Source organism: Salvia splendens, chromosome 4, assembly GCF_004379255.2.
Source record: "Salvia splendens isolate huo1 chromosome 4, SspV2, whole genome shotgun sequence".
NCBI classification, from domain to species: Eukaryota; Viridiplantae; Streptophyta; class Magnoliopsida; order Lamiales; family Lamiaceae; genus Salvia; species Salvia splendens.
This window is the reverse complement of record NC_056035.1, coordinates 14,954,806-14,978,683: the sequence shown is the minus strand read 5'-3', so window position 1 is coordinate 14,978,683 and position 23,878 is coordinate 14,954,806. Positions and strand designations below refer to the sequence as shown.

The 23,878-nt window shown below is 38.1% G+C and overlaps 4 protein-coding genes across 5 annotated transcripts; 3 read left to right on the top strand and 1 right to left on the bottom strand.

Annotated features, from left to right (window-relative positions):
- The first annotated feature begins 342 nt into the window (after nucleotides 1-342).
- Nucleotides 343-1,640, top strand: LOC121798775 (LIM domain-containing protein PLIM2b-like). Its single transcript, XM_042197950.1, has 5 exons — nucleotides 343-611; nucleotides 685-784; nucleotides 891-913; nucleotides 1,001-1,090; nucleotides 1,168-1,640. The coding sequence occupies exons 1-5, from the start codon at nucleotides 471-473 to the stop codon at nucleotides 1,519-1,521; spliced, it is 708 nt and encodes a 235-aa protein (XP_042053884.1). The 5' UTR covers nucleotides 343-470; the 3' UTR covers nucleotides 1,522-1,640.
- Nucleotides 1,641-2,724: 1,084 nt separating this feature from the next.
- On the top strand, nucleotides 2,725-11,308 carry LOC121798773 (K(+) efflux antiporter 2, chloroplastic-like). Of its 2 annotated transcripts, none has more exons than XM_042197949.1 (21): nucleotides 2,725-3,011; nucleotides 3,406-4,969; nucleotides 5,154-5,325; nucleotides 5,426-5,516; nucleotides 5,861-5,997; nucleotides 6,089-6,148; nucleotides 6,256-6,375; nucleotides 6,554-6,622; nucleotides 6,762-6,827; nucleotides 7,065-7,154; nucleotides 7,340-7,444; nucleotides 7,555-7,683; nucleotides 7,989-8,198; nucleotides 8,674-8,823; nucleotides 9,227-9,280; nucleotides 9,402-9,460; nucleotides 9,702-9,768; nucleotides 9,916-10,092; nucleotides 10,239-10,295; nucleotides 10,753-10,827; nucleotides 10,915-11,308. In XM_042197949.1, exons 2-21 carry the CDS (start codon nucleotides 3,411-3,413, stop codon nucleotides 11,032-11,034), a joined length of 3,567 nt encoding a protein of 1,188 aa, XP_042053883.1. In that variant the 5' UTR covers nucleotides 2,725-3,011; nucleotides 3,406-3,410; the 3' UTR covers nucleotides 11,035-11,308. The 2 variants fall into 2 exon arrangements, with proteins under 2 accessions (XP_042053883.1, XP_042053882.1); XM_042197948.1 differs by having other exon boundaries at nucleotides 2,726-2,893.
- Nucleotides 11,309-16,180: 4,872 nt separating this feature from the next.
- On the top strand, nucleotides 16,181-18,797 carry LOC121798985 (bifunctional protein FolD 4, chloroplastic-like). The gene is made up of 6 exons (XM_042198277.1): nucleotides 16,181-16,298; nucleotides 16,373-16,602; nucleotides 17,451-17,776; nucleotides 17,857-18,093; nucleotides 18,183-18,350; nucleotides 18,418-18,797. The coding sequence occupies exons 2-6, from the start codon at nucleotides 16,425-16,427 to the stop codon at nucleotides 18,586-18,588; spliced, it is 1,080 nt and encodes a 359-aa protein (XP_042054211.1). The 5' UTR covers nucleotides 16,181-16,298; nucleotides 16,373-16,424; the 3' UTR covers nucleotides 18,589-18,797.
- A 195-nt stretch (nucleotides 18,798-18,992) lies between these two features.
- Nucleotides 18,993-22,457, bottom strand: LOC121801488 (putative threonine aspartase). Its single transcript, XM_042200988.1, has 11 exons — nucleotides 22,263-22,457; nucleotides 21,938-21,988; nucleotides 21,555-21,675; nucleotides 21,377-21,461; nucleotides 21,089-21,170; nucleotides 20,868-20,940; nucleotides 20,407-20,570; nucleotides 19,838-20,001; nucleotides 19,612-19,732; nucleotides 19,435-19,539; nucleotides 18,993-19,322 (listed from the first exon to the last, which is right to left on the bottom strand). Exons 1-11 carry the CDS (start codon nucleotides 22,395-22,397, stop codon nucleotides 19,209-19,211), a joined length of 1,215 nt encoding a protein of 404 aa, XP_042056922.1. The 5' UTR covers nucleotides 22,398-22,457; the 3' UTR covers nucleotides 18,993-19,208.
- Between the last annotated feature and the right edge of the window lie 1,421 nt (nucleotides 22,458-23,878).

The following is a 23,878-nucleotide window of genomic DNA, read 5'->3' as shown; positions in this document are numbered from 1 at the left end:
GTAATTTAATGATACACAATTCCGTCATTCATTTTTCAAAGAAAATAAGAGTCCTATAATATGCATAAAAAAGAGGAGGAAGACCACGCTAATTTTGAGTTGTTAACGAGAAAAAACTAATCTTCCCTCCAAAAAAATGTAGACCCTTATTCACCTATGTCTGTAATGGAACAAGCGAAAAAAACATGACCCTATTTATCTCCAATTTAGTCGGATTTTCCATCAATTTTTTATGGCAGCATTGATGATCGTCCATTGTTTTCAAAAGACTCGGATATATATCCAATCACGTGTCAGTTTAATAATAGGATTAAATCATTTCCATTTTAGAGCATGAAAAATTTGTGGCAAATTTGCTGACACAAACAGAAGAAGACGACGCAAATCGTGCATATTTATAAGTCAGACAATTAATTCGATTTCCCTTTTCGATTAGATCATTCTTGAAAAAAAAGAGTGAGAGGAGGAAAATGGCATCATCGTTCACAGGAACTCTGGATAAATGCAGTGCTTGCGACAAGACTGTTTATTTCGTGGATTTGTTGTCTGCCGATGGACAAACTTATCACAAATCCTGCTTCAAATGCAGCCACTGCAAAGGCACTCTTGTGGTATTTGAACATATATAGTTTATTTCATGTTATGTTAATATTTTGACGAAATTAATCTTTTTTATATGGGCAGATGAGTAACTACTCTTCCATGGATGGAGTTCTCTACTGCAAGACACATTTTGAACAGCTTTTTAAGGAGTCTGGAAATTTCAGCAAGAATTTCCAATCTGGTGATCATTCAATTCTATATATATGTATATTGGATTTTGGTGCATATTTTATTTGTGGTGGTCAGTGATAATTTTATTTTGCTGTTTGCAATGAATGTGTATGCAGGAAAGCATGACAGCAAGGATCTGGTAAGTACTTCAAAATGTTTAATTTTCTTATACGAAAAAATAAGATAAAAAAAATCAGAGTTCTAATATTCAATTTTTGACATGTAGACAAGGGCACCAAGCAAAATGTCTACTATGTTCTGTGGGACCCAAGAGAAATGCCCTGCTTGCAGCAAAACTGTGTATCCACTCGAGAAGGTGATATTAATTCCAGTTTGTAGGGCTAATTTCCCCTCTTTGGAAACCCTAATCATGCTTATTTCATGGAAATGCAGATAGCGCTGGAGGGAGAGTCGTTCCACAAATCATGCTTCAAGTGCGCGCACGGCGGGTGCCCGCTGACGCACTCGTCGTACGCTGCCCTCGACGGAATCCTCTACTGCAAGCACCACTTCCATCAGCTCTTCATGGAGAAGGGAAACTACCAACACGTTATCGAGGCTGGCAGGAAGAGCTCCGCCGAGAATGATGAAGAGCACCGCGCCGCCGCCGCCGCCGCTGCTGCTGCTGCCGAAAACGAGGAGGGAGGGGACGCTGCCGCCGAAGATGACGAGGCTCCCAAGGCGGATCCGGACAACGAGGAGGAGGGAGGGGACGATGAGTCTAAGGAGAAGGCAGAAGAAGACTAGTCCTATAATGAGAGTGTTTCATCACTCTTTTTTGGTTAATTAATTATACACCAAGATTTGCCTATTGTTTTTCGACATTTGGGTTTTCTAGTTATGTTGTTTGTGTCTTGTAATTCGAATTTTCCCAGGAATATAATTATGTATAGTAGTACTATGCTTTCTTTATTCATAAGGTCCGATGAAGTTGGGCTTGCTTAACCTTTATTAAATGTATTGGGCCATTTGATTATAGGCCCACTCTTGCAACAATTAGTTGGTTTGGAGTCTATATGCAATTAATATAATCTCATTCAAGAGTATTATATTATCCAAAACACTAGTATTATTGGAGTTCGTGCGTGTGCGTGTGCGTGTGCGTGCGCGTGCGTGCATTCATAACTTCTATGGTTGAATATTGCATTGAAACTAAATTAAATAATCTAACAGCATGTATAGGTTAGGTGAAGACCCATCTTAGTTGCAACCCTACTAGCAAAAAGGCCGGTGTGTTCGTTTTATTGTGTTTTCTTCCTTGTTTTTTTTTTATAAATAACTGGAAATGTAATTAGGAACGTTTAATTTCCTTTTATTTTGAATATATTTTGTTTGTAACTTCCTGAATGAATAAATTATTTAATAAGAAAAATGAGAAAAGGAACAATTCTGCCACCCTGGAATATACTTTTTAAAAAGACATCATTGGAATTTTGGAATTACTTGAGAATCCACTATGTTCACACAGTCTCGCTTTCATACAAATTGACAACAATACTTTCGTATCATAAGATATTTAACCTTTATACGTGAAATAGACATTGGAAATGTTTTTCTCTCAAGCCCAAATGTATAAAATCTGGCTACGCCTACAATATAGGTGGACTACTGTGCGTGCAGTGCAGACTTCACTAAAAAATACGAAGTGGAGTATAAAATTAAACCTCTTTTTCGTTATTTGTTTTGAGAAGGAAATGTAGGAGTAGTATATCATTATGAAATTCACAATGAATGAGTAGATTTGGAAGTACAAGTTGTATATCATAATTTGTGGTTGTTGAGTTATGTTCCATTTCATCGATATCGATAATAATAATCATAAAACGCCAGAGTCTTTACATGAATAGCAAAGGCCAATACTCAAGAAAATGTTGAATATCACGGGCTCCACGCCCAATATTTCTTTATTTATCAGCCTATTGTAATATTTCAATTTTAGACTTTTATTTCTAATTTTCCACTTTATATATGCAAAGAAGGCGGACGGAAATATATCTACCGTCAAACTGGCCATCCTGCCGTTATCACTTCCGTCGCTTTCTCTGCCTGCCTTAATATTTCCGCCTCCATTTTTCGCCATTTCCACGCACCAGTTTTCGCTCTCCTCCGCTCTCCACTGGTTAGCTTCTCACTACTCTTTCTCTCTCTCGGTTGCGTGTTTAGGACTCTGCCTTGTCAATTGCGGACTGTATCGAGATTGATGATTATGCTTTTTAATTAAATTAGCTCGGGAAAACGTACGTTTGATTTTATTGTTCATGCTTAATTTTTCGAGTTTTTTTTTGTTTCGATGCAAGTTCTGTGATGGTGTGAGGTCGATGAGAGATAAATGAGCTGTGCGGGCCGTACGACTGTGTTTGACTGGGATTGTAGTTATGATAATCAGCTCAATACTTAGCATTTTGCATAATATTGTCGGGTGTTTCCAATATATTTAGAAAATGATCTGTTATTGATGCGTCGTATTTGAATTACACATAGAATGAACATGAAATGCTGTTTATAAGGAATGCTTATGTTTCATTGTGTTGCATAGGATTTGCACCTTTTTTTCAGATTGATCTGAAGCTATTTAGTTTCGAGAATTTTATAATAGAATTTGTTGGTGAATATTTGTTATTCCTGAAACAGGAGTGATGGATGCCGCGTGTAGTTTGTCTCGGTCAAATGTGCTTTGTGGAGGTGAAGTCACTGGTTGCAGGGCACCAGAAACATTGAATTTGGGGACTAGTTTCAAGTATAAGCGTATATGCAGTAACTTTTTTGGGGATTCAAGGCTTTATTCGAGAACAAATTCACCAAAGAAGTTGAAGAAGAACTGCTTGCGCTATGTTATTTCGGCCAGTGGTCGAACTCTCAATGACAGCAGTTTCTGGCAGTGGCATAACAGTTCTAGTGGTTCTGCCTTATACAACTCTAGAAATCTTAATAGTATTTCAAAGCGTGTGATTCTGTCACGATGTCAGGGAAGTGAATCAGTAGCTTACCTAAACGGAAATGGCAGAGATGCGGAGGTCATTAAGACTGGTGAGGAAGAGGCCGGCCTTGAATCTATTGTGTCTGGGGACATTGGTGAGGAAGAAGGAGACGAGGCTCCTAGTTTGGATGAACTAAAGGAAGCGTTGTTGAAGGCACTGAAAGATTTAGAAGTTGCACGATTAAGCAGTTCAATGTTTGAGGAGAAAGCTCAGACATTGTCAGAAACTGCTATAGCACTTAAGGATGAAGCTAAAAATGCATGGGATGATGTCAATAGGGCCCTTGGTGACATTGAAGATGTCATAAACGAAGAGACTATTGTCAAAGAAGAAGTTCAGAAAGCAACATTGGCTCTTTCTTCAGCGGAGGCAAGACTCAATGTGGCTATTGACTCATTGAAGATTGCAAAAGAAAAGAATAGATCTTCAAATGCTTCTAAAGAAAGTGATCCTGGTGACGATATTGAAAAGGATGATTCAAGTGATGATGAAGTACTCTTGGCTTCTCAGGAGGATGTAAAAAAATGTCAAGATCATCTAGAGAAATGTGAGGATGAGCTCAGAAGGGTGCAAAGCAGAAAAGAAGAATTACAAAAGGAAGTAGACCGCTTGAATGTAGCCGCTGAGCAAGCACAGATTAAGGCTTCTAAAGCAGAGGAAGATGTGGCAAACATTATGCTTTTAGCGGAGCAAGCTGTAGCTAATGAACTTGAGGCTTCGCAACATGCTGATGATGCTGAGGTTGCATTGCAGAGGGCAGAAAAAAAACTTGCCCTGTCTAACATTGAAAATACGGACTCTACTGTAGAGGGAATCAACAATTTAGAAGTATCTCAAGGAAGTAAAGCAGATGGTGTTGTTGAGGTTGCAGAGTTACATGGACATTCAGAGGAGTCAAGTTTGTCATATGAGAGTGACAAAGAGAATGGAAAGTTGACTGTGGAGGTCCTCAAGGACAGTGAAACAGATAAAGAGAAGTTAAAATCTATTCAAAGTAAGGTACAGGAGATGCAGAAGGAATCCACAAAGGAGAGTTCTCCTTTAAGTTCTCCAAAAGCATTACTGAAGAAATCATCCCGATTCTTTTCTGCATCTTTTTTTTCTTCTACGGCAGATGAGGAAGAGTTCACACCAGGTTCCATTTTCCATGGCCTTGTGGAGTCTGCAAAGAAGCAATTGCCTAAGCTGGTTTTTGGATCATTACTTGTAGGAGCAGGGTAAGGTTAACATTATACTGGACATTTCTAGTACCTTCTACCTCCGAAAAACAACTTGAATGGATACTTTGAATTCATGAATGAATTTTAAAATATTTCACCCAATATGCAAGATTTGCTTATTTAGCTTTCCATGTGTAAGAGAAGATGCTAATATTTCAAATGCTGCTGAAATTGATTGCAGAGCTATCATTTATGTCAATCGAGGTGAAAGGATTAAACAGTTATATCAACAGCCAGACATCATCACTACTGGGATTGATGAAGTATCAACTACTGCAAAGCCTCTGGTGCGAGAAATAAAGAAATTTCCAACTAAAATGAAGAAATTAATGGAGATGATTCCCCATCAAGAGGCATGACTCCAGTTCATACTACTTGGTCTAATTTGATATGGGCACGTGTCAGTTTTCAACTAACCGGTCTTTCATTTTTTCCTTTTCTTTGATTTACCAGATAAACGAGGAAGAAGCTTCCCTCTTTGACATGTTGTGGCTACTGCTTGCAAGTGTCATATTTGTGCCTCTTTTCCAGAAAATCCCTGGAGGTATGAGTAACAAGTGTTTCTTTTAACAGCACTTCCAGATTTCTTTGAAAAGTGAGCGGATCTTAGCAGCATTGAAGTACTTCTGACCTACTTGTAATCAATTGATTCCATCTTACACAAAACTTGTTTTATTACAGTGTGTGGTTTCCTTGATAGTATCTTTTCTCTCTATTTGAGTTGCTCATATTAATGGGTAGCATATAATTCAGCCAGATCTTGTAGTAGCTTTGGTTTTATTTACATTGTTCTCTAAATACCCTACATATCTTTCAGAAAGATTTTATTTTGATTTTGTGTCATATTAGCAGTTACTGATTTATACTCTTATCTGCTGGAAAATATAGGTAGTCCAGTTCTTGGATACTTGGCTGCTGGGATCTTAATTGGACCTTATGGTCTCTCTATTATTCGCAATGTACATGCAACTAAGGCCATTGCTGAGTTTGGGGTTGTCTTCTTGCTATTTAATATTGGCCTTGAGGTAGAGCTTTGTCTAATTTGGTCTGTATTGGACAATTCACCTTCTAGCTATATGCTCATTTTGTTACATTCAAACTATTATTTTGTGACAGCTCTCTGTTGAAAGACTAAGCTCAATGAAGAAATATGTGTTTGGATTGGGCTCAGCTCAGGTGACCTAACTGCATAATCCTATTTTATATTTTATTTAAAGCATTGTCATGAGCATGGATGAAGCTTAAGATCTTTATATATGTTTCTGATTTTTGTTAAAATTTAGGTGCTGGTGACTGCTGTAGTTGTTGGCCTAATTGCTCATCATACCGCTGGTCTGGCTGGTCCTGCTGCAATTGTCATCGGGAATGGCCTTGCATTATCCTCAACTGCTGTTGTCCTTCAGGTGAACATTTTCAACAGTTAGTCAGAGACTTTGGGGTTTTTATATAAATCTTTCTCTTACTTCTGCATTCGATATTTACTTTCTCAGTTTGCTTAATTTTCCTTGTTCTTCTTTAAGTTCATAAGCAATCAAAAGAAATATTTATTAGCCCTGTATAATCTCTGTGTGGTGTCTGTAGGTATTGCAAGAGCGCGGTGAGAGCACATCACGCCATGGACGAGCTACATTCTCCGTGTTACTTTTCCAGGTATCTGGCTATCTGTGCACACACTATTTGATAATATTCTATTCCATCCCCCTTCCTTCCTGGGATGTCAGTTTTGGGGTCGTCTTTATTACTTTTAACTATATGCATACATTTTTCAAAATATCCGTGTTTGGTACAGGATTTAGCGGTGGTGGTTTTGCTCATACTGATACCCCTTGTTTCACCTAGTTCTTCTAAAGGAGGGGTAATGATCTTGTATTTATTTTTTACTCAACTGACTGAAGGAAAATTCCTTGTGACATGATAACCTATCTCTTACCCTCTATATTTTGATATTCAGCCATCTGATGCTAATTGGCATGGATTGTACCATGATAAATTGATATGTGGATCTCTGAATACTTCCATAATTACCAAGCACAAAGTTTCTGCAACTTTGGTTGGCACTGTTTCATTCACCACTGTTTCAATGGTTTTCCAGATTGGTTTCCAAGCAATTGCTGAAGCGCTCGGATTGGCTGCCGTGAAGGCAGTTGTTGCCATCTCGGCCATTATTGCCGGTGGACGCTTGGTAAGAATTTAATTCTTTCATGCATTTATACAGTCATTGACATTCTTTCTTTTCTGTGGACCTAACAAGAGTTCGTTGACAATTATTATCTTTGTTCAAGAGTAGCACACTCATGAATCAAATAAATGCATTTTTGCAGTTGCTCTGTCCATTAAAAATTGTTTGGTGTTTTCTGCCTTTCGCAGCTGCTTCGCCCAATTTATAAGCAAATTGCTGAGAACAAAAATGCAGAAATATTTTCTGCATGTACTCTGCTTGTTATCTTAGGCACTAGTCTCCTGACTGCGAGGGTAAGTAAATACTTTTTATGGTGCTTATTTCTTGTTTTCATGTGCCTGGTAGTAGTTCTTTTGTGTTGTCACAATAATGCTGATATTTCTCATTCTTGATCTTAAAACAGGCTGGCCTTTCCATGGCTTTAGGGGCATTTTTGGCTGGATTGCTTCTAGCAGAAACTGAATTCTCCTTGCAGGTCGAATCTGATATTGCTCCCTACCGCGGGCTTCTATTGGGACTTTTCTTCATGACGGTATGGTCATATATGAGTGGTGTTGTAAACCTGTTAGTTATTGGATTGATATTTTAAGACATTGGCATTTTCCCCATGAGCCTTATATAAGATGATTCAAGATTGATACCTGGGCTGTGTATTCCTTGGCTTTACAATTCTCCATTCTCTTTAACTGCATCTTTCCAGCACATGATCATGTCGATTGCTTTGTTCATTCATAATGCTTTGGTTGTTCGGGATCAGATTGATTGCCAACTTTCTAGTGAGTTTTTTTAAAACTTTTTCTCTATGGTGTTTCACATGAAACATGTTATTGTTCGCAGGTTGGAATGTCCATTGATCCGAAACTTCTAGCTTCAAATTTCCCAGTTATTACAGGAACACTAGCCCTTCTAATTGCTGGCAAGACCATCTTGGTTGCCCTTGTTGGAAAACTTTTTGGTGTTTCAATTGTATCAGCAATAAGAGTTGGTCTTCTACTTGCGCCGGGTGGAGAATTTGCTTTTGTAGCTTTTGGTGAAGCTGTTAACCAGGTATAACTAACAAGTTATACCTGTTTGCACCATTGGACTGCTTGCTCTTATTTGTTGCATACCTCAAGTTCCTGGAAGCTATTGTGCATATAACAGCTCTAGATTTCTTACAAACAAAAAATTACTGTCGACTGTTAATTCAGATGTGTAATGCTGGTGGTTTGAAAATGATGTTGCATTTCATGCAAGCTCAAGAACCAAAACTAAGCTGCTACTTTATGACTTAAAAGATACTCCATTTAAGGATATAACTTTCTCCAGTTCCACAGAAAATGCATCCCCTTTATTTCACTGTCTATGACAGGTGAGATTTTGTTGCCCACTGCCCTTATAATTTTGTTGACATGCATTTCTAATTTAAGGTGCTTATTGTTCACGGTACGAGGTTCAAGTGATTGTTTCAAGCTATTACATTGCCCAAGATGATTAAATAGTGCAATTTTGAAGTACTATGCATGAATTTTCTTCTTTGCAGGGAATAATGTCCTCGCAGATGTCGTCACTACTTTTTCTTGTGGTTGGTATTTCTATGGCAATGACTCCATGGTTAGCTGCTGGAGGCCAATTGATAGCATCTCGCTTTGAGCTGCATGATGTTCGAAATCTATTGCCTGATGAAAGTGAGGTTAGCTGGAAAAACTATTAGTTGATTCGATCTAAATAATTAATGTGTTTTCATGACCACAATATGCACTGTTTTCTCATCTAGTTCTCTGCTAAATTGTATTTGACCCTCAAGCTGATCCATTAAGATTAAAAACAAGTTCTGTTACTCTCACCTATCGTATTTCCTTCTGTTTCTTCTGACCTCCGTTTCTAATATTGAAGTTGTGATCCAATTGTCTTCTTACTTGGCTTTTTGGTTGGTACTTACCACTGAAAGGCTGATTTTTCTTGTCAGGGGGTTCTGAAATTGTAATTTGGTGAATAAACCAGCTTTTGTGTGACCATATTCATCTTTTAGTCAGTTCATTTTCCTAAGGTATCTTGTAGGAAAGGTTATAATATTGTTTTCTTGTGTTCTTCAGACGGATGATTTGCAAGATCATATAATCATATGTGGTTTTGGACGTGTTGGCCAGGTAACTATACAGTCTTAGGTCATGTTCCAAAAAGTCCACTAACACCACTCTGGTTATGTCCACGTCAACGTAGTCACTATATCTAAAAGCTGTTTATCTGATTTCCATTTTAATTCTACAGATTATTGCCCAGCTTCTCTCTGAACGATTAATTCCATTTGTTGCGCTTGATGTCAGGAGGTACGACTACTTCCTACATTTTGGCATACTGTCATCATTTGGAAGACGTGACTTTTAGGAAATTTATGCCTTATAAGGCTTATATTTGATATGCATACTGTGTAAAGCATCTAAAGTTCTGTTGTGATTGATGTATAAAAGAAGACTGGCCGGCCAGATCTCTGAAAAGAGCAGTGAGCTCGAATAGGCTGGCATTCTGTTCAGCCAGTAACATCCTGATCTTTAATATTCATAATTTCAGTGATCGAGTTGCTGTTGGGCGTGCACTTGACCTTCCAGTATACTTTGGTGATGCTGGTAGTCGAGAGGTAAAAAAATCATCAAAACCTGCATACGGTTTATTAATACTCAAAGGCATTTGGTACCCATAGTTTTTTTAACTGTCCAAGATCTGCTTATGGCTATCTAAACTTAAAAGTCATTTGGTACCTAATCTTTTTTAACCTGGTACTCAGGTCCTCCACAAAGTTGGTGCTGAAAGAGCCTGTGCAGCAGCAATAACTTTGGATAGTCCTGGAGCTAATTACAGAACTGTTTGGGCTTTGAGCAAGTACTTTCCTAATGTCAAGACATTTGTCCGGGCTCATGATGTTGATCACGGCCTCAATTTAGAAAAAGCTGGTGCAACGGCGGTATATTTCTACTGTTTTTTTCCTAAATCTTATTGAGTTTTTTCCATAATATAAGTAGCCCATGCTTTAAGTTATTGATAATATGGTTTAGTATTCTTGTTACATATTGCCTTTGAATTTCCCAATTTGCATGGAAACTGTAACAGGTTGTCCCCGAGACTTTGGAGCCGAGTTTGCAATTAGCTGCGGCTGTTCTTGCACAAGTAAGTAGAATGGCTCATAAAATATGGTTATCCATGTTAAATGTTACAAACATTTAACAGATAATTGCTTAGCTCAACAATGTGTTTTTTAAAGTAAAATTTGTTGAATTTAAATGTTCTCACTGAAAGTCTGCTGATTATTTTTCATATCCCACCCTAGTGAATTCTATACCTGCTCAAATAAGAGCAGAAGCTATAGTGGGTGCTGAAAGATATTCCTGTGCATGGCAAGCTGAATACAACTTGCATTTAGTAATTTCACATTAGTTTTTGGTGAGATGAGGTGGATAAAAGTTCCCCCCAGATGGCTAGGAGGAAAGTTGTTATTACCATGTAATAATGATCCCACATAGCTGCATAAACATCTATTGGAATCAATCAAGCTTCTAACCGATTGCTTTGTACATTTTCATTAGCTATTTAACTGTATTCGTGCAAATGTTGTGTATTGTTTCAGGCTAAATTGCCTATGTCAGAGATAGTTACCACAATCAATGAGTTCAGATCGCGCCACCTCTCAGAGCTTACAGAGGTATGCAAATTCTAAACAGAAATATAAATTTTGCACATCTCATCACTTAGATCTTGTAAACATGGCACAACCCTTCTCCCCTTGCAGCTCTCCGAAACCAGTGGAAGCTCTCTTGGGTATGGATTTTCTCAGACTATGAGCAAGCCTAAACTCCAGGCAGATGCTCCAGATGAAAACCAAGTGGCCGAAGGATCACTGGCGATATGATAAATTAGGTACGTTAAATAGGAAGAAAGAGTAGAAAGAAGGGGTTTTAGTTCTCCCATAGAAAACAAAGAAAGAGGCATGAACGACTGTATAGCATTTTTACCCCTTTGGCAAAAGTTTGTATAGAAACACAACAGCTGCTCTAGATGCTGCTGCATCAAACTTACAAGACTCATGGAAGAATGATGGATTTTCATTCTTCCTGCTTCATAATTTTGGTGTCTTTTGGCCAATATTTCACCGTCTAATGCAAAAACCACCTAATTTTGGTTGAGAGGCTATCGTGTTGGTATGTTTCGTTTATGGTGTTTTCAGTGTTGCATGACATGAGACAGTGCAGTGATAGTATTATATTTATAGGTGCTCCATGTTTATTCTAATATTCTCTTCGTCCAAAAAAAATTGATTCATTTGTAAACAATAAGTTTTAATGAGAAATTGGTACAATAAGAGACGAAAAAGTAATAAAGTAGGAGACGGAAAGGGAAAAAATAATACTCCCTCCGTTCCCTTATAATTGAGTCATTTTTTTCATTTGAGGAAGTTCTTTCATAGTTGAGTCATTTTCATATGGACTAAAGGCCCTTTTTGGTCCTTAACATATTGAGACTTTATGATTTTGGTCCAAATCATTATCTTTTGAATTATTCGATCCCTCACAAATAAAAACGGGTCACATTTGGTCCGAATTTGACGGAACTGTTAAAATTTAACGGTCAACAAATCTTAATTCGATTTAGACCGGATTAAGTTAATAATTATATTTTATTAATGTCTAATATTTAATTAATCCAAAACTAAAAAATTAAAAATTTTAAGTTAATAATATTTATTACAAAAAATAAATTAAAACATAAAAAGATTTAACAAAATTAAAACAAATGAACCGACGCCTCTTTCTTCACAATTCCTCATTCAATTTGTTAAACAAATTTGTTTACCATCCGTCATTGAAGAGAGCAGAAGCCACCATTCTTTTTGTTAAACCAATTTGTTTACCATCCGTCATTGAAGGTATGTTTCATCCACCCAAATCTGAGTTCATACTGCATACACCACCATATACCATAATCTGTAATCAACCTACTAATCGAATAAATCGAAGCAACCCGAATTAAGAATCGGATATAAATGAATCAAGAATCGGCCCAGCGTCGACAGTGTCTTCGGGGTGGAATCGGGGCTGCTGCGGGACAGCATCGAGCGCCCAGCAGCAACGTTGCGTTTCTGGCATTGCGCAGACGCGGAGGACGTCCCTGACCGGCGACGATTGCCTCTTAAATCAGTCGACTGGTGCAGTCACGAAGGCGATCCTGCAGCGGTGAATTGGGGATCTTGTTTGAGAGAGAGGTTGACGATACCTGAATGAGAGGGGGCTCAAATTTTCTGCTCAATTTTGTGTTGTGGTTTTCTTTGAGGGCCGAGGGATCTGGGAATGTGTTTCAATTTGGGAGTGTTGTTCAATTGTTCCATTTTGTTAAAAATAATTTCAAATAAAATTATAATTTTTTGGAAAAGAATAAAAATTCACTTAATCCGGTCAAAATCGAATTAAGATTCGTTGACCGTTAAATTTTAACAGTTCCGTCAAATTCGGACCAAATGTGACCCGTTTTTATTTGTGGGGGACCGAATAATTCAAAATATATGTTTTGGACCAAAATCATAAAATAGCAATATGTTAAGGACCAAAATGGGACTTCAGTCTTTCATATGTAGTAGTAGCTCTTTTTTCTCTCTTTCTTACTTTAATCTCTTTTTTTCTCCACTTTATTCACTTTCTACTTTATTTTCTATACTTTTTTCTCTTTTACTTTTTCCTCTATTTCTTTAACACACTCAATATTCTTTTTTAAACTTTGTGCCGAAAAGTTTCGTCTTAACTATGAGGGAACGGATGAAGTAATGAGAAACAGAAAAGGAAGTAGAGTATGAGAAAATATTTCCTTTTTTATATAAAATTATTTTTTATGGACACTCAAAATAGCAAAATGATACTATTATTTTAGGATAAATTGCATAAATTCTTGAAGTTTATAATCACTTTTTAGTCAATCTCACAACTTCTAAAAATAGTGGATCATAGTATTTGATAATTTGTTCAATTCTCTCAACCCAAAAAAATCTACCATCCTAAACATCTTTATTTTTTGATGCATGGTATTATGTCTTTGACAATTTTTGTTGTTTTGTAAGTCTATATTTGGGTATTTTTGAAAAATTGCCCAAAGATGGAGTATTCATAAAAAAATTGAATACATGTAGTCAATGAAATCTCTATTTTAAGGTAGATGTCACATTTTTTTTAGTTTATACCATAAAAGATATTATATTTTCTCTTTCTATTTAACTTGTAAAATAACATTTTCTAAAATCTTTTGTTATTACGAATGTGACATATAACTCGGGACGGAGAGAGTATTGGCTGTGAGATAATTAATTACTACTCCCTCCGTCCATGAAATATTGTCCAAGTTTGACTCGGCACGGATTTTAAGAAATGTGAAGAAAAGTGAGTTGAAAAAGTTAGTGGAATAAGGGTCTCACATTAATATATTGGTTTTATAATAATAATGTGAACGTAAAAAATTAGTGGAAAGTGAGAACCATTTACCAAAAATAGAATAAAAGTAAAGTGAACAACTTTTCACAGACGGATCAAAATGGTAAAACTGGACAACATTTCATGGACGGAGGACGTATTTTCTTAAGTTATATAGTGATTTTTTTTACTATTTGTCCCCACATATATATATCAGTTTGATAGTACTAAAACTGGATTGAATAATGTATTTAAGAACATACTACTATAATAATATATTAGCTAAATACATAACGCTAAACAACAAAGACGTTGAAATGCAATTCAATTAGGCCATCCACAATAGGAATAGTCCAGCAATAGCACAGCCATAGCCTAGCCATTGCCACATCATCAGCACTAAAAATCCTCCTGCCACATCATCAAAACAAGCAAATAGCCCAGCCATAGCCTAGCCACATAATATCCACATCACTATTAACAAATATATACAAAATGAAATAATTAACAATCACACAATATATGAAATTTAATTTACGAGACATATAAGTGAAACATTAATAATACTATTAAAATTTTAAAAGTACAATAATTTAAAAAAAGTACAATAATAAAAAAAATTACAATAATAAAAAAAAGTACAAGATACTGCCGCTGAAATCACCGGAATAGTTCAACCGTTGCTTCTTCGGCCAGCCAGAGTCGACACCTACTCGGAACTTCTCGGAGTCGTTCAGCACAAGATAGCAGTTCCAGTAGGTGAAGTCCTTGTACACCCCCTTCAGGGGGAAGGCTTTCTCCGCTATCCTCCTGCAGTCGTCCTCCGTTTGCCCACTGCTCATCATGCGGAGGGCGTTGGTGTACAAGCCCGAAAATCAGGAGACCGCAACCCTGATTCGGTCCCACCCCTTCCGGCAATCCTCCCCATTGCGTGGCCTCCCCTCCGGGCAAAACCTCTGGTAGGCTGCTGCTATCTTGCCCCACAAGTTGACGATCCTCTGGTTGTTCGAAACGAGAGGATCGTCGCAAACACTCACCCACGCCTTGGACAGCGCGACGTTCTCCGCGTCCGTCCACCTCCTCCGTACCGAGTTGTCGTCCTCACCCGGCTGCGAGGACTCGCCGGCCCTTTTCCCCTTGCCTTTCTTCTTTGGGGAGCCCCGACCCCGCCCTGCGCCCCCCGTTTGAACGGGAGCATCCGGAACACAGGAAAGATCTAACCCCAAGTCATCGAAGGAGAAAGTGTCAAACTGGGCCGGAGGCGCTGCCTCCGTTGGCGTCGATGTGTGCGACGAACCAGTCGAAAAATCAAAATTGGGGCGATAGACGTCCCCCGGCGTTCCCTGTGTCGCGGGCGTCCCCTGCGTCGCCGGTACCCCCCCCCCCCGGGCATCATCTGCATCCCCTGTGTCGCGGGCGTCCCCTGCGTCGCCGGTACCCCCCCGGGCATCATCTGCATCCCGGGTGCCCACCCCGGCATCTGGACACTGGGTGCCCACCCCGACATCGCCGGAAACGCCCTCGGTGGACTTCCCCCTGTTGGTATCCCGGGCATCATCTACTGCCACGGGTACATGTTGTAGTATGGGTGCATCTGACTCCATCCACCTCCCACGGGGATCGGGGGAGTTTGAGATCCGCTACTCCCTAAAGTAGGCTTGTTGTTGAGATCCATTTACCGTTATTGATCTTGTACAAAAATTTAGATAGAGAGAGTACTCGTTAATACAAGTAGTGCGAATGAAAATGACAGGCAAGTCGCGTATATATAGTGTTTCGGAAAAAAAAATTAAAAATTCGCGCTAGACGGTGCGCTAGGCGATCCGGACGCTGCAATAGCGCCTAGCGGATCGCCTAGCGGATCGCCTAGCGCACCGCCTAGCGCCGCGGAACCGCCGAGCGCTAGGCGGTTTTTTTTCGCGAAATCCGCTAGGCGGCTGCAATAGATCGCCTAGCGCACAGCCTAGCGCCGGCGCTCGGCTAGGCGGTGCGCTAGGCGCTATTGTGGATGCTCTTAGTAAGACAATTCATCTCTAACTAAAGACACTGAAGCGAAATTCAATTTGTAAGACGATTTTCTCTTTAACCAATAAGTTAGAGATTCAAATTGGGGTTTAAAAAATGACGGAGGATTATATATTTTAATGTACTTTTATTGAGTAATCTCATAAATGGAATTTAGATTCGATTAAAATAAATGGAGTGAAGTTCAACATGAAACGGCGTCGTCATCTGCATAATCTTCTACGTTTCCACCTGATTGCAAGAGTTAAAAATATCAAAAAAAAGAAGAAACCTTAAAGCAGAGTAACCTACTTTCGCATTTTACGCTTTAGGTCATCCCCGACAATTTATACTAAACTCAAACTCATTTTTTAGTATATGTCACATCAAACAGTAATTTTACTCCAAAACACTGAACTCAAACCCAAAAGAATATTCAATATTTACTTAGTTTTTATACTTTTTCAATCTTTCCTAGTATTTATTTAAATTATACATTAACCCACAACACTTTATCGATAATTGATACTAGCACTGAAATCAGGTACTCTCCTTACTCTATTCGAAAATAAACAAACAAGAAAGGATTACATTGCAATTTTCAGAAATTGGAAAAGTGAATTTGCGTTTGCTACAATGCTACACCATATTTGGGGTAACACTGTTCAAAAACGCAAAAAAAGGACGATTTGAGATGGGTTTTGGTTTATAGTTAGAGGTGTTTTCAACTTCAAATTTGGGTTTATAGTCACTTCTAGAACCCTAATTCACATTCATTCCTTCATATTTCAGATAAAGAGCAAGGATAAGGCTGAGATTCCGGCTCCAATTCCTCCTTCCGAAGATGGCATCCTCCACCGCCGCTATATTCGGAACCACCGCCGCCTCAGATAGCTGCTCACGCCGAGTTTTCGTAACGACCACCTTCCAGGTGCGCGCCTTGCATAGCTATCCCTCCTTCCTGAGAACGAGTAGAGCTTTTAACACTTACGCCCCCTGCAACAATTCGTCAGTTATCAATGGTGAGCGCATGCTTTTCTGTGCATATTTCCCCAACTTTCACGTATTGGCTTGTTTTCTGAATTGGTTGTATTCGAGTGCGTTTCTGATGAGCTGCATGCGCATTACCAATTTATGAGCAGTTATGGAATTTTTCTTGCTTTTTGTTTGTGTATGTGTGTGTGTGGGCGGGGACGTTTGAGATATGATGGTTTCTACTGGGCAGGGGGTGCTGGTGAATGCAACACAAGCTTCGGAATTTAATTTATTCTCAGAGACTCAATGGTTGAGCCATAATTTGTGTTCAGACCTCTAGTTGGCTTTTGTTTTCTTGATTTTACTGTATTTGTAATTTTGTATTTTTATAGCCTGTACTATTTTTGGAGTTATGATATAGAAATGAGAATAAGTAACGATGATGGTGAATTTAGTTACTCATGTAATTATGCCATAAAACTCAAACAAGTGAAGCAATGTCTTTTGTAATAACTCAAGGATGATTGATCTTTGCTTGTATAAGTGGTGAGATTGAGCTTGGTATGCCATTGGTAAATGAGCTAAGCTCAGTACCAAGCTTCGTTTTTCTTGAATTCTTAAGAGGCTTACTGATATCTGAATCTATTTAGACCTTTTCATTGTATCCTAATATCACTGACAGCAACGTCTTATAGGTTATTGTTAGATGTACTACCTGAATCAGGGTTTAGGTACAAGTAACTTGGAAGTTTTTAGCACCAATTTGTAAGTTGGGCTCAAACTGTGTATATCCCTTTATATTTGGGGGCTGTTGTGGCAGTGATTGGTGACTGATATTCACTTATGGCAGTTGTTCTTCTGAATACATTCTTATTTCACATGTGATGTTATAAAGCTGCATTGGTCACTGAGTCGTCTGCTAAGGTGATTGATGGAAAAGCAACTGCCAAAGAGATCAGAGAGGAAATAGCTGCTGAAATATCAAAAATGAAGGAATCTAGTGGGGTTGTTCCTGGACTGGCTGTTATTCTTGTTGGAGAGAGAAAGGATTCTGCCACTTATGTACGCAACAAGAAAAAATCCTGTGAATCAGTTGGGATTAAGTCATATGAAGTGAACTTAGCTGAAGACTCCTCGGAACAAGAAGTGCTTAAGCATATCTCATGCTTCAATGATGATCCTGCAGTTAACGGTATCCTTGTTCAGTTGCCTCTACCTTCCGTAAGCCTCCAATCTGAATATTATGTTTCCTGTGGATTTTGCAATATACTAATGATCTCTTATGTTTTTTTTTCTGCCAGCATATGAATGAGCAAAATATCTTGAATGCTGTCTGTATCGAGAAAGATGTTGATGGATTCAGCCCCCTGAATATCGGCCGCCTGGCTATGAGAGATAGAGAACCACTGTTTGTTCCGTGTACACCCAAAGGATGCATAGAGTTGTTGCATAGATATGGTGTCCCAATCAAGGGAAAGAGGGCTGTTGTAATCGGCAGGAGTAATATTGTTGGAATGCCAGCTGCCCTTCTCTTGCAAGTAATATTACACTCTCATAGTCATTTTACTCCGTATCAACTAAACAAACCTTTCCAACCCTATCAAATCTAATGTCTCTTGCTCGGCAGAGAGAAGATGCAACTGTTACGGTTGTCCACTCAAGGACAAAGAATCCCGAGGAGATCACTAGAGAAGCAGACATTGTAATCAGCGCTGTGGGGCAGCCAAACATGGTCAGAGGTAGCTGGATCAAGCCTGGTGCTGTTGTCATCGATGTTGGAATCAATCCTGTTGAGGTATGCCTTCTACTCTTGGAATCCACTTCCTTGTTGCCACCTAGTTATACGTTTTTCTGCACAACAGGACACGAGCTGCAGCCGTGGATATCGGCTTGTTGGAGATGTATACTATGAGGAGGCTAGCAAGATTGCTTCGGCCATCACTCCGGTTCCTGGAGGAGTGGGGCCCATGACCATAGCAATGCTTCTCTCCAACACTCTCACCGCAGCTAAGCGAGCCTACAATTTGGAATGACATTCTCTCAGTCGGTGCGTAGTTTTGGCGAATAAGTACCAAAATTTTGGGTTGAAATTTGAGAATGAGAAAATGGTTTACTAGCCTCCTTTTAATGTCTCCCCTTATATTGTCGAGTATAAATGATTGTGTTCAACATATTCTGATTTTGTGTTAGTTGCTAACTTATGTTTCTTGTTGATGTAAAAAAAGCAATTACTCCAAACTAATCAAGGGTTAATTAGTAGTTAACTTATGATTCATAATATAGTAATCTTCTATTACTATAATTCGATTAAAATCCTAAATATAGAATTTTGACTATAGTATTATTTTCTTTATTCTAGTTCTGATTCATTAGTTCTCGGTTTTAACTTGTGAATTTGCTAGTTAGACTTCATTATTTTTCAATAAGAATTCAATAATTTGATCAAATTTATCTAAAGACATCTGATTTATTTCATAAAATTAAAAATAAAAACAGAGGAATGACTCCAATTACATTTTGTTGATCCTTACCATAATTCTAAATTAACATAAATTAATTTATTAATAAAAATAAATAAACTAAAAGGGAATGCACACCAGAGTCCAAGACCACCTGGTAAACAAAACAGCCATATCAAAGTCGAGAGAAAACATTAATCATCCAAAGCTGGTAACCACTGTATTTTATCAGAATCAAGATGAACTCTTGCCGCAAACTGATCAACTCCATTTTGATTTTGCAGTCTTGAACTTCTTAGAATGGATACCTAATAACAAGCACATCATCATCACCATCAGCATCCATAAATAAACAAGATAAGTAGTATTTATTACCAACACAGAATATAATTACTTGAGAAGCAAAATATGTGTAGATACCTTGGGCCTCTTCATCGAGCTCCCAAAATAACCTACTCCGAAAGATGAAGCAGTATATGCAGCTGCTATCTCGACAGATTTAAGCTGTGCGCGAGCACCATGGCCCTGATGCAGCGACTCAATAATCAACCCAAGCGTCTACATAATTTCTTGATATGTTCAAGTATTTTATCTCACCAGAGGAGAAGTATCGGCTTGAACAAGTAAAACTCCAGCACTTTTCTCACTCATGCATTTGCCACTTTCAAGAACAGATCTCAATACTTTTGAGCAGGCATTGGCCGGACCAGCCTGAGACCTGCAATAGGATATTGTTCATGTGATCAATTTGATCTACACTGCAAGCTTCAATTCTCTACATACAGTTCAAAGTTTAGGCGAAATAACCTATGGAAGGACGTACAATGATGAAGATATGCAGGATTCACGAGCAGCCAATCCTTTCATTAGGTACTCTCCGGCACCACTAACACAACAACCGACATTTAAAGGTGCCCCAGAAGGGCCTTTTGAGGATGCCCAACAACCAGCACCGTACATTGCTGCTAGTCCAACACGACCTCTGACCTGTGAAGTAGTTCCATGATGCAAACGCGTTTAATTATTATTATTTTATTATTGTTACTATTATTATTATTATTATTATCATTATCATTATCATTATCATCCCAGCCTGATCAGGAGTCAATTCACCGGGAAAACATGATTATGGTAAGCTCAATTGAGTTAGAAAGTATGATAAAATGAAAATAAATCTTACAGAATAAGGAGAATTTTAATGCCATCTTCAGTCATTTCATGTTTCTCACTGGATAAGAGTATAACTAAACTGGCACACAGAAGCAATGCCACATCTTGACATTAATCGAAAAGCTCAATGTGTGATCAGGAATAAATTATTTTTGGATCCAAGTGTAAAGCAAACAGAAAATTTATTTAGCAGCATACACATTTTAGACATCAATAATTCACCTTAAGGGCAATGCCACCACTTGAGGCTCCAGAAGCAATATGTCCCTCAGAATCGACACAAATTACTCCAACCGTGTCTGATATAGCATCCTCTTCTAGTGTACTTAATGAATGAGACTGAGTCCCACTTCCCTTTACCTCTGAAAGATCACGTGATTGGGCCTCTACATATGAAACATCAATAACACAAATCAGTACCAAAAGTGAATAGTTCTAAAATTTACAACAAAGTTGCCTTCAAAGCACAAATATGTTACTGTTAATTAGCAATGGGAGAATATTCTGGACCCAATCATCTTTTTAAGGAAAAATCATGTTGTAGGGTTGCATAAAGGCTGTCATATTGATAGAGAACTCTTGTAAATGAAAGAAATATATATACTCCTTCAAGTATATAGAAGTAAATTAAAAAAAACATTTGATACAGCAAGGTATCAACTATCAAGAACTATGAAAGATACCTCTAGCTTTGGCATCATCAAGCATTTCCCTATATCTTTTCCATTGAGTTCGAGCCCTTTCAGTCACCAACCACTGCACCATGAAATGCATAAGCTACGGAAAATGAAAAATGCAAATACAGCTCATAGAACTATAGGTTTCAGAAGCAAAGGTGGCAAGCAGAAGTATTAGATGCCACCATATTTAGAGTTTAGACAGAGAAGAAAAAAGTAAAAGCTACCTCATCAGCCTCCACTATACTTCTATCAGAAACCATACCCTTGGACTTCAACCACATATGGGCCCCTTCACCGACCAAGAACCTGAGCAGATAATCTTTATAATTAACAGATGATTTTCCAATAGACCCCCAATCACGAAGTATGATCGAGTGGCAGGGCATGAAAACACAATACTACAGAGGCCAACCAGTTCTCACAAAGATAAGGATGAATTTGAACACATACTGTATAACTTCTAAGATGACAATATTGTTGAAGCACAAAAAGGAGGAGGAGGATAACCGTACATAGGACTAATTCGGCCCAGAAGTGATGAACCTGAAATCTGTTCTTTGGTTAGCAACACAGCAATCTGGATGGGATTTCTAACACCTGTTGACCATTAACTTCAGAAGAATGAAAATTAGTCCGTAATGAAAACCCCACCAGTTTTGTAGGAGAAAATTTTCAATATTTGCAAACTACCTGGCGTCGCTCCAACAGCACCAAAAGCTCCAGAGTCACCATCCATTACACTGGCATCACATTCTACGCGACCGTCCTCAGTCAAGTTTGATCCCCTCCCAGCATTCGTGCAAGGATCATCCTACATATGAAAACATAGTCCCTCATAAATCCAAAATCTCACATCACATTCAGAGAGGAAATTTAACATGATTTAACATGAAGGCGCCTAATGCTGCTAATAGAATATGGTTACATGCTATTACATCCATAAGATTTCAATTTGTCCATCCAAGACTTTTGTTCAAAAGGTCTCATTTCCCCGTTAACCGATCTCCCATCGATTCTCCAAATGCGAGACAAAAGTGTTACAGCATTTACACCAAGAAGATATAGCAAAATACCTCCAAAACTTGAATTGCAGCTCCAACAGCATCAATACATACACCAGAACCCTACATTAACCAAGAATAATTCAGATACTGAACTGGAAATCTATAGAATTAACTTCAAATTGAGAAAGTTTTGACTTTTATCTTCAACTACCAAATCAACGCCGTCCAACTCAAAATTCTAATCTTCCCAAGTATCAGTCACAAAATCCAATCTTTCCGATTCTCACTTGAGGAAATAGCCAATTTAATTATGGAATAATCGCGATTCTTTTTATTGAATATGGAAAAGCAAGTGAAGAATATAGGCTGCTGAATCACGGAAAAGAAGAAAGACCTTCCGGAGAAGCGAAGCGGCCGCCAGACAGGCGCGTTTCATGGCGGAGCGGAGGGCCTTTTCGTTCGACGGCGCGTGGAAACCCGCGCCAACGTGCACCGCCACGAAGAATCGATCACCAGCTTCGTGCTCCATTGATATGATTTCAAGATTTTTCCCAAATTACACGATGCAGCCCTTTACTCAAACAGTCGAACTATATTGCTCGTGACTACTGTAATAGTCCACTAAATTGTTGTATAAGTACCCCAAAATTGTTGTCCAAATTTAACCGATACGAGTTTTAAGAAATTTTAAAAAAAGTTTAAATAGTAAAAATGAATGGAGGGTGAATCCGTTTTAGATTGTCATATTAAATAAAAATAAAATAATTTCTAAAATAAAAAACAACATTATCATTATTTTTCTTTTTGTTAATATTTTATTGTCACTCTTTTAACTTATAAAACAATATCGCATAAAATTAGGGATGTCAATGCAGCCCACAACCTGTGGGCTGACCCGAATAACCTGCCAAATTTATAGGGTTAGGGTTTGAAAATTTCTAGCCCGATAAAATTACAACCCGATTAGCCCGCACCCGATTAAACCGCAACCCGTTAGGGTCAGACCTGAAAACCGGATGGGCAGACCCAAAAACCCGATAAAATTTTTATTGTTCTATTTGTTTGACTCCTAATTAGACAATTTCATTGATTATTTTTATAATATAGATAACTAAAAAATAACATTCAGTTTTATATTAAATATATAAATTATATATTAAATTTTTATTAATATAATAATAAATAAATAAATTAGAAACTTCTAATTCATTAATAAATATTTAAATTTGTAAAACATGCTTTAAAACATGCTTTAAAATATTTAAATTTATGTTTTAGTTTACACAAATCTCAAATATTAGTATTTGATCATGTTTGTGTTTGAGTTTAAGTATATATCGCAAATTTATCATAATTAAATATTTATATTTTATAAATATAACTAATTTTCGTCATTATTTATTGGATTGATCGCATGTTAATTTTATCGGTAGCAACCCGATTAACCCGCTAGGCCAGCCCGAAACCCGAGCGTTTAGGGTTAGAGTTAAACTTTTATAACCCGAAAATCTCAACCAGATTAGCCGGCACCCGATTGACCTGCAACCCGGTGGGCCGGCCCGATTGACATCCCTAAGTAAAATCATGTACAAAACATAAATGTTTCATATTTATTATTTAATGATAGTGTCACGACCACAACTCCCTAGTCAAAGAAAGCGTAGCTATTTCGCGACTAAACTTACTAAATGGTCTCAAACTCATCATAGATGATACTTAATTCAAGGGAAACATTGTCTGAATGTGATTAAGGATACAACCATATCGAAACATAGAAATTTCTGGGTGGCTAGTCTTTTCTAAAACAAATTCTAGATCGTGCAGCGGAAGAGTACCAAGACGAAGTAATATGTATGAAGACGTATTACATCAGCTACCTCACTACTTATTTGATTTACTTTCCCAACACCTCATCTGCTTCGACCACGTTCAACCTGCACATTAAGGAAAACAATATGCAGGGCTGAGTACTTGGTATACTCCGTGGGCTCATTGCCGAAAACATTTCTC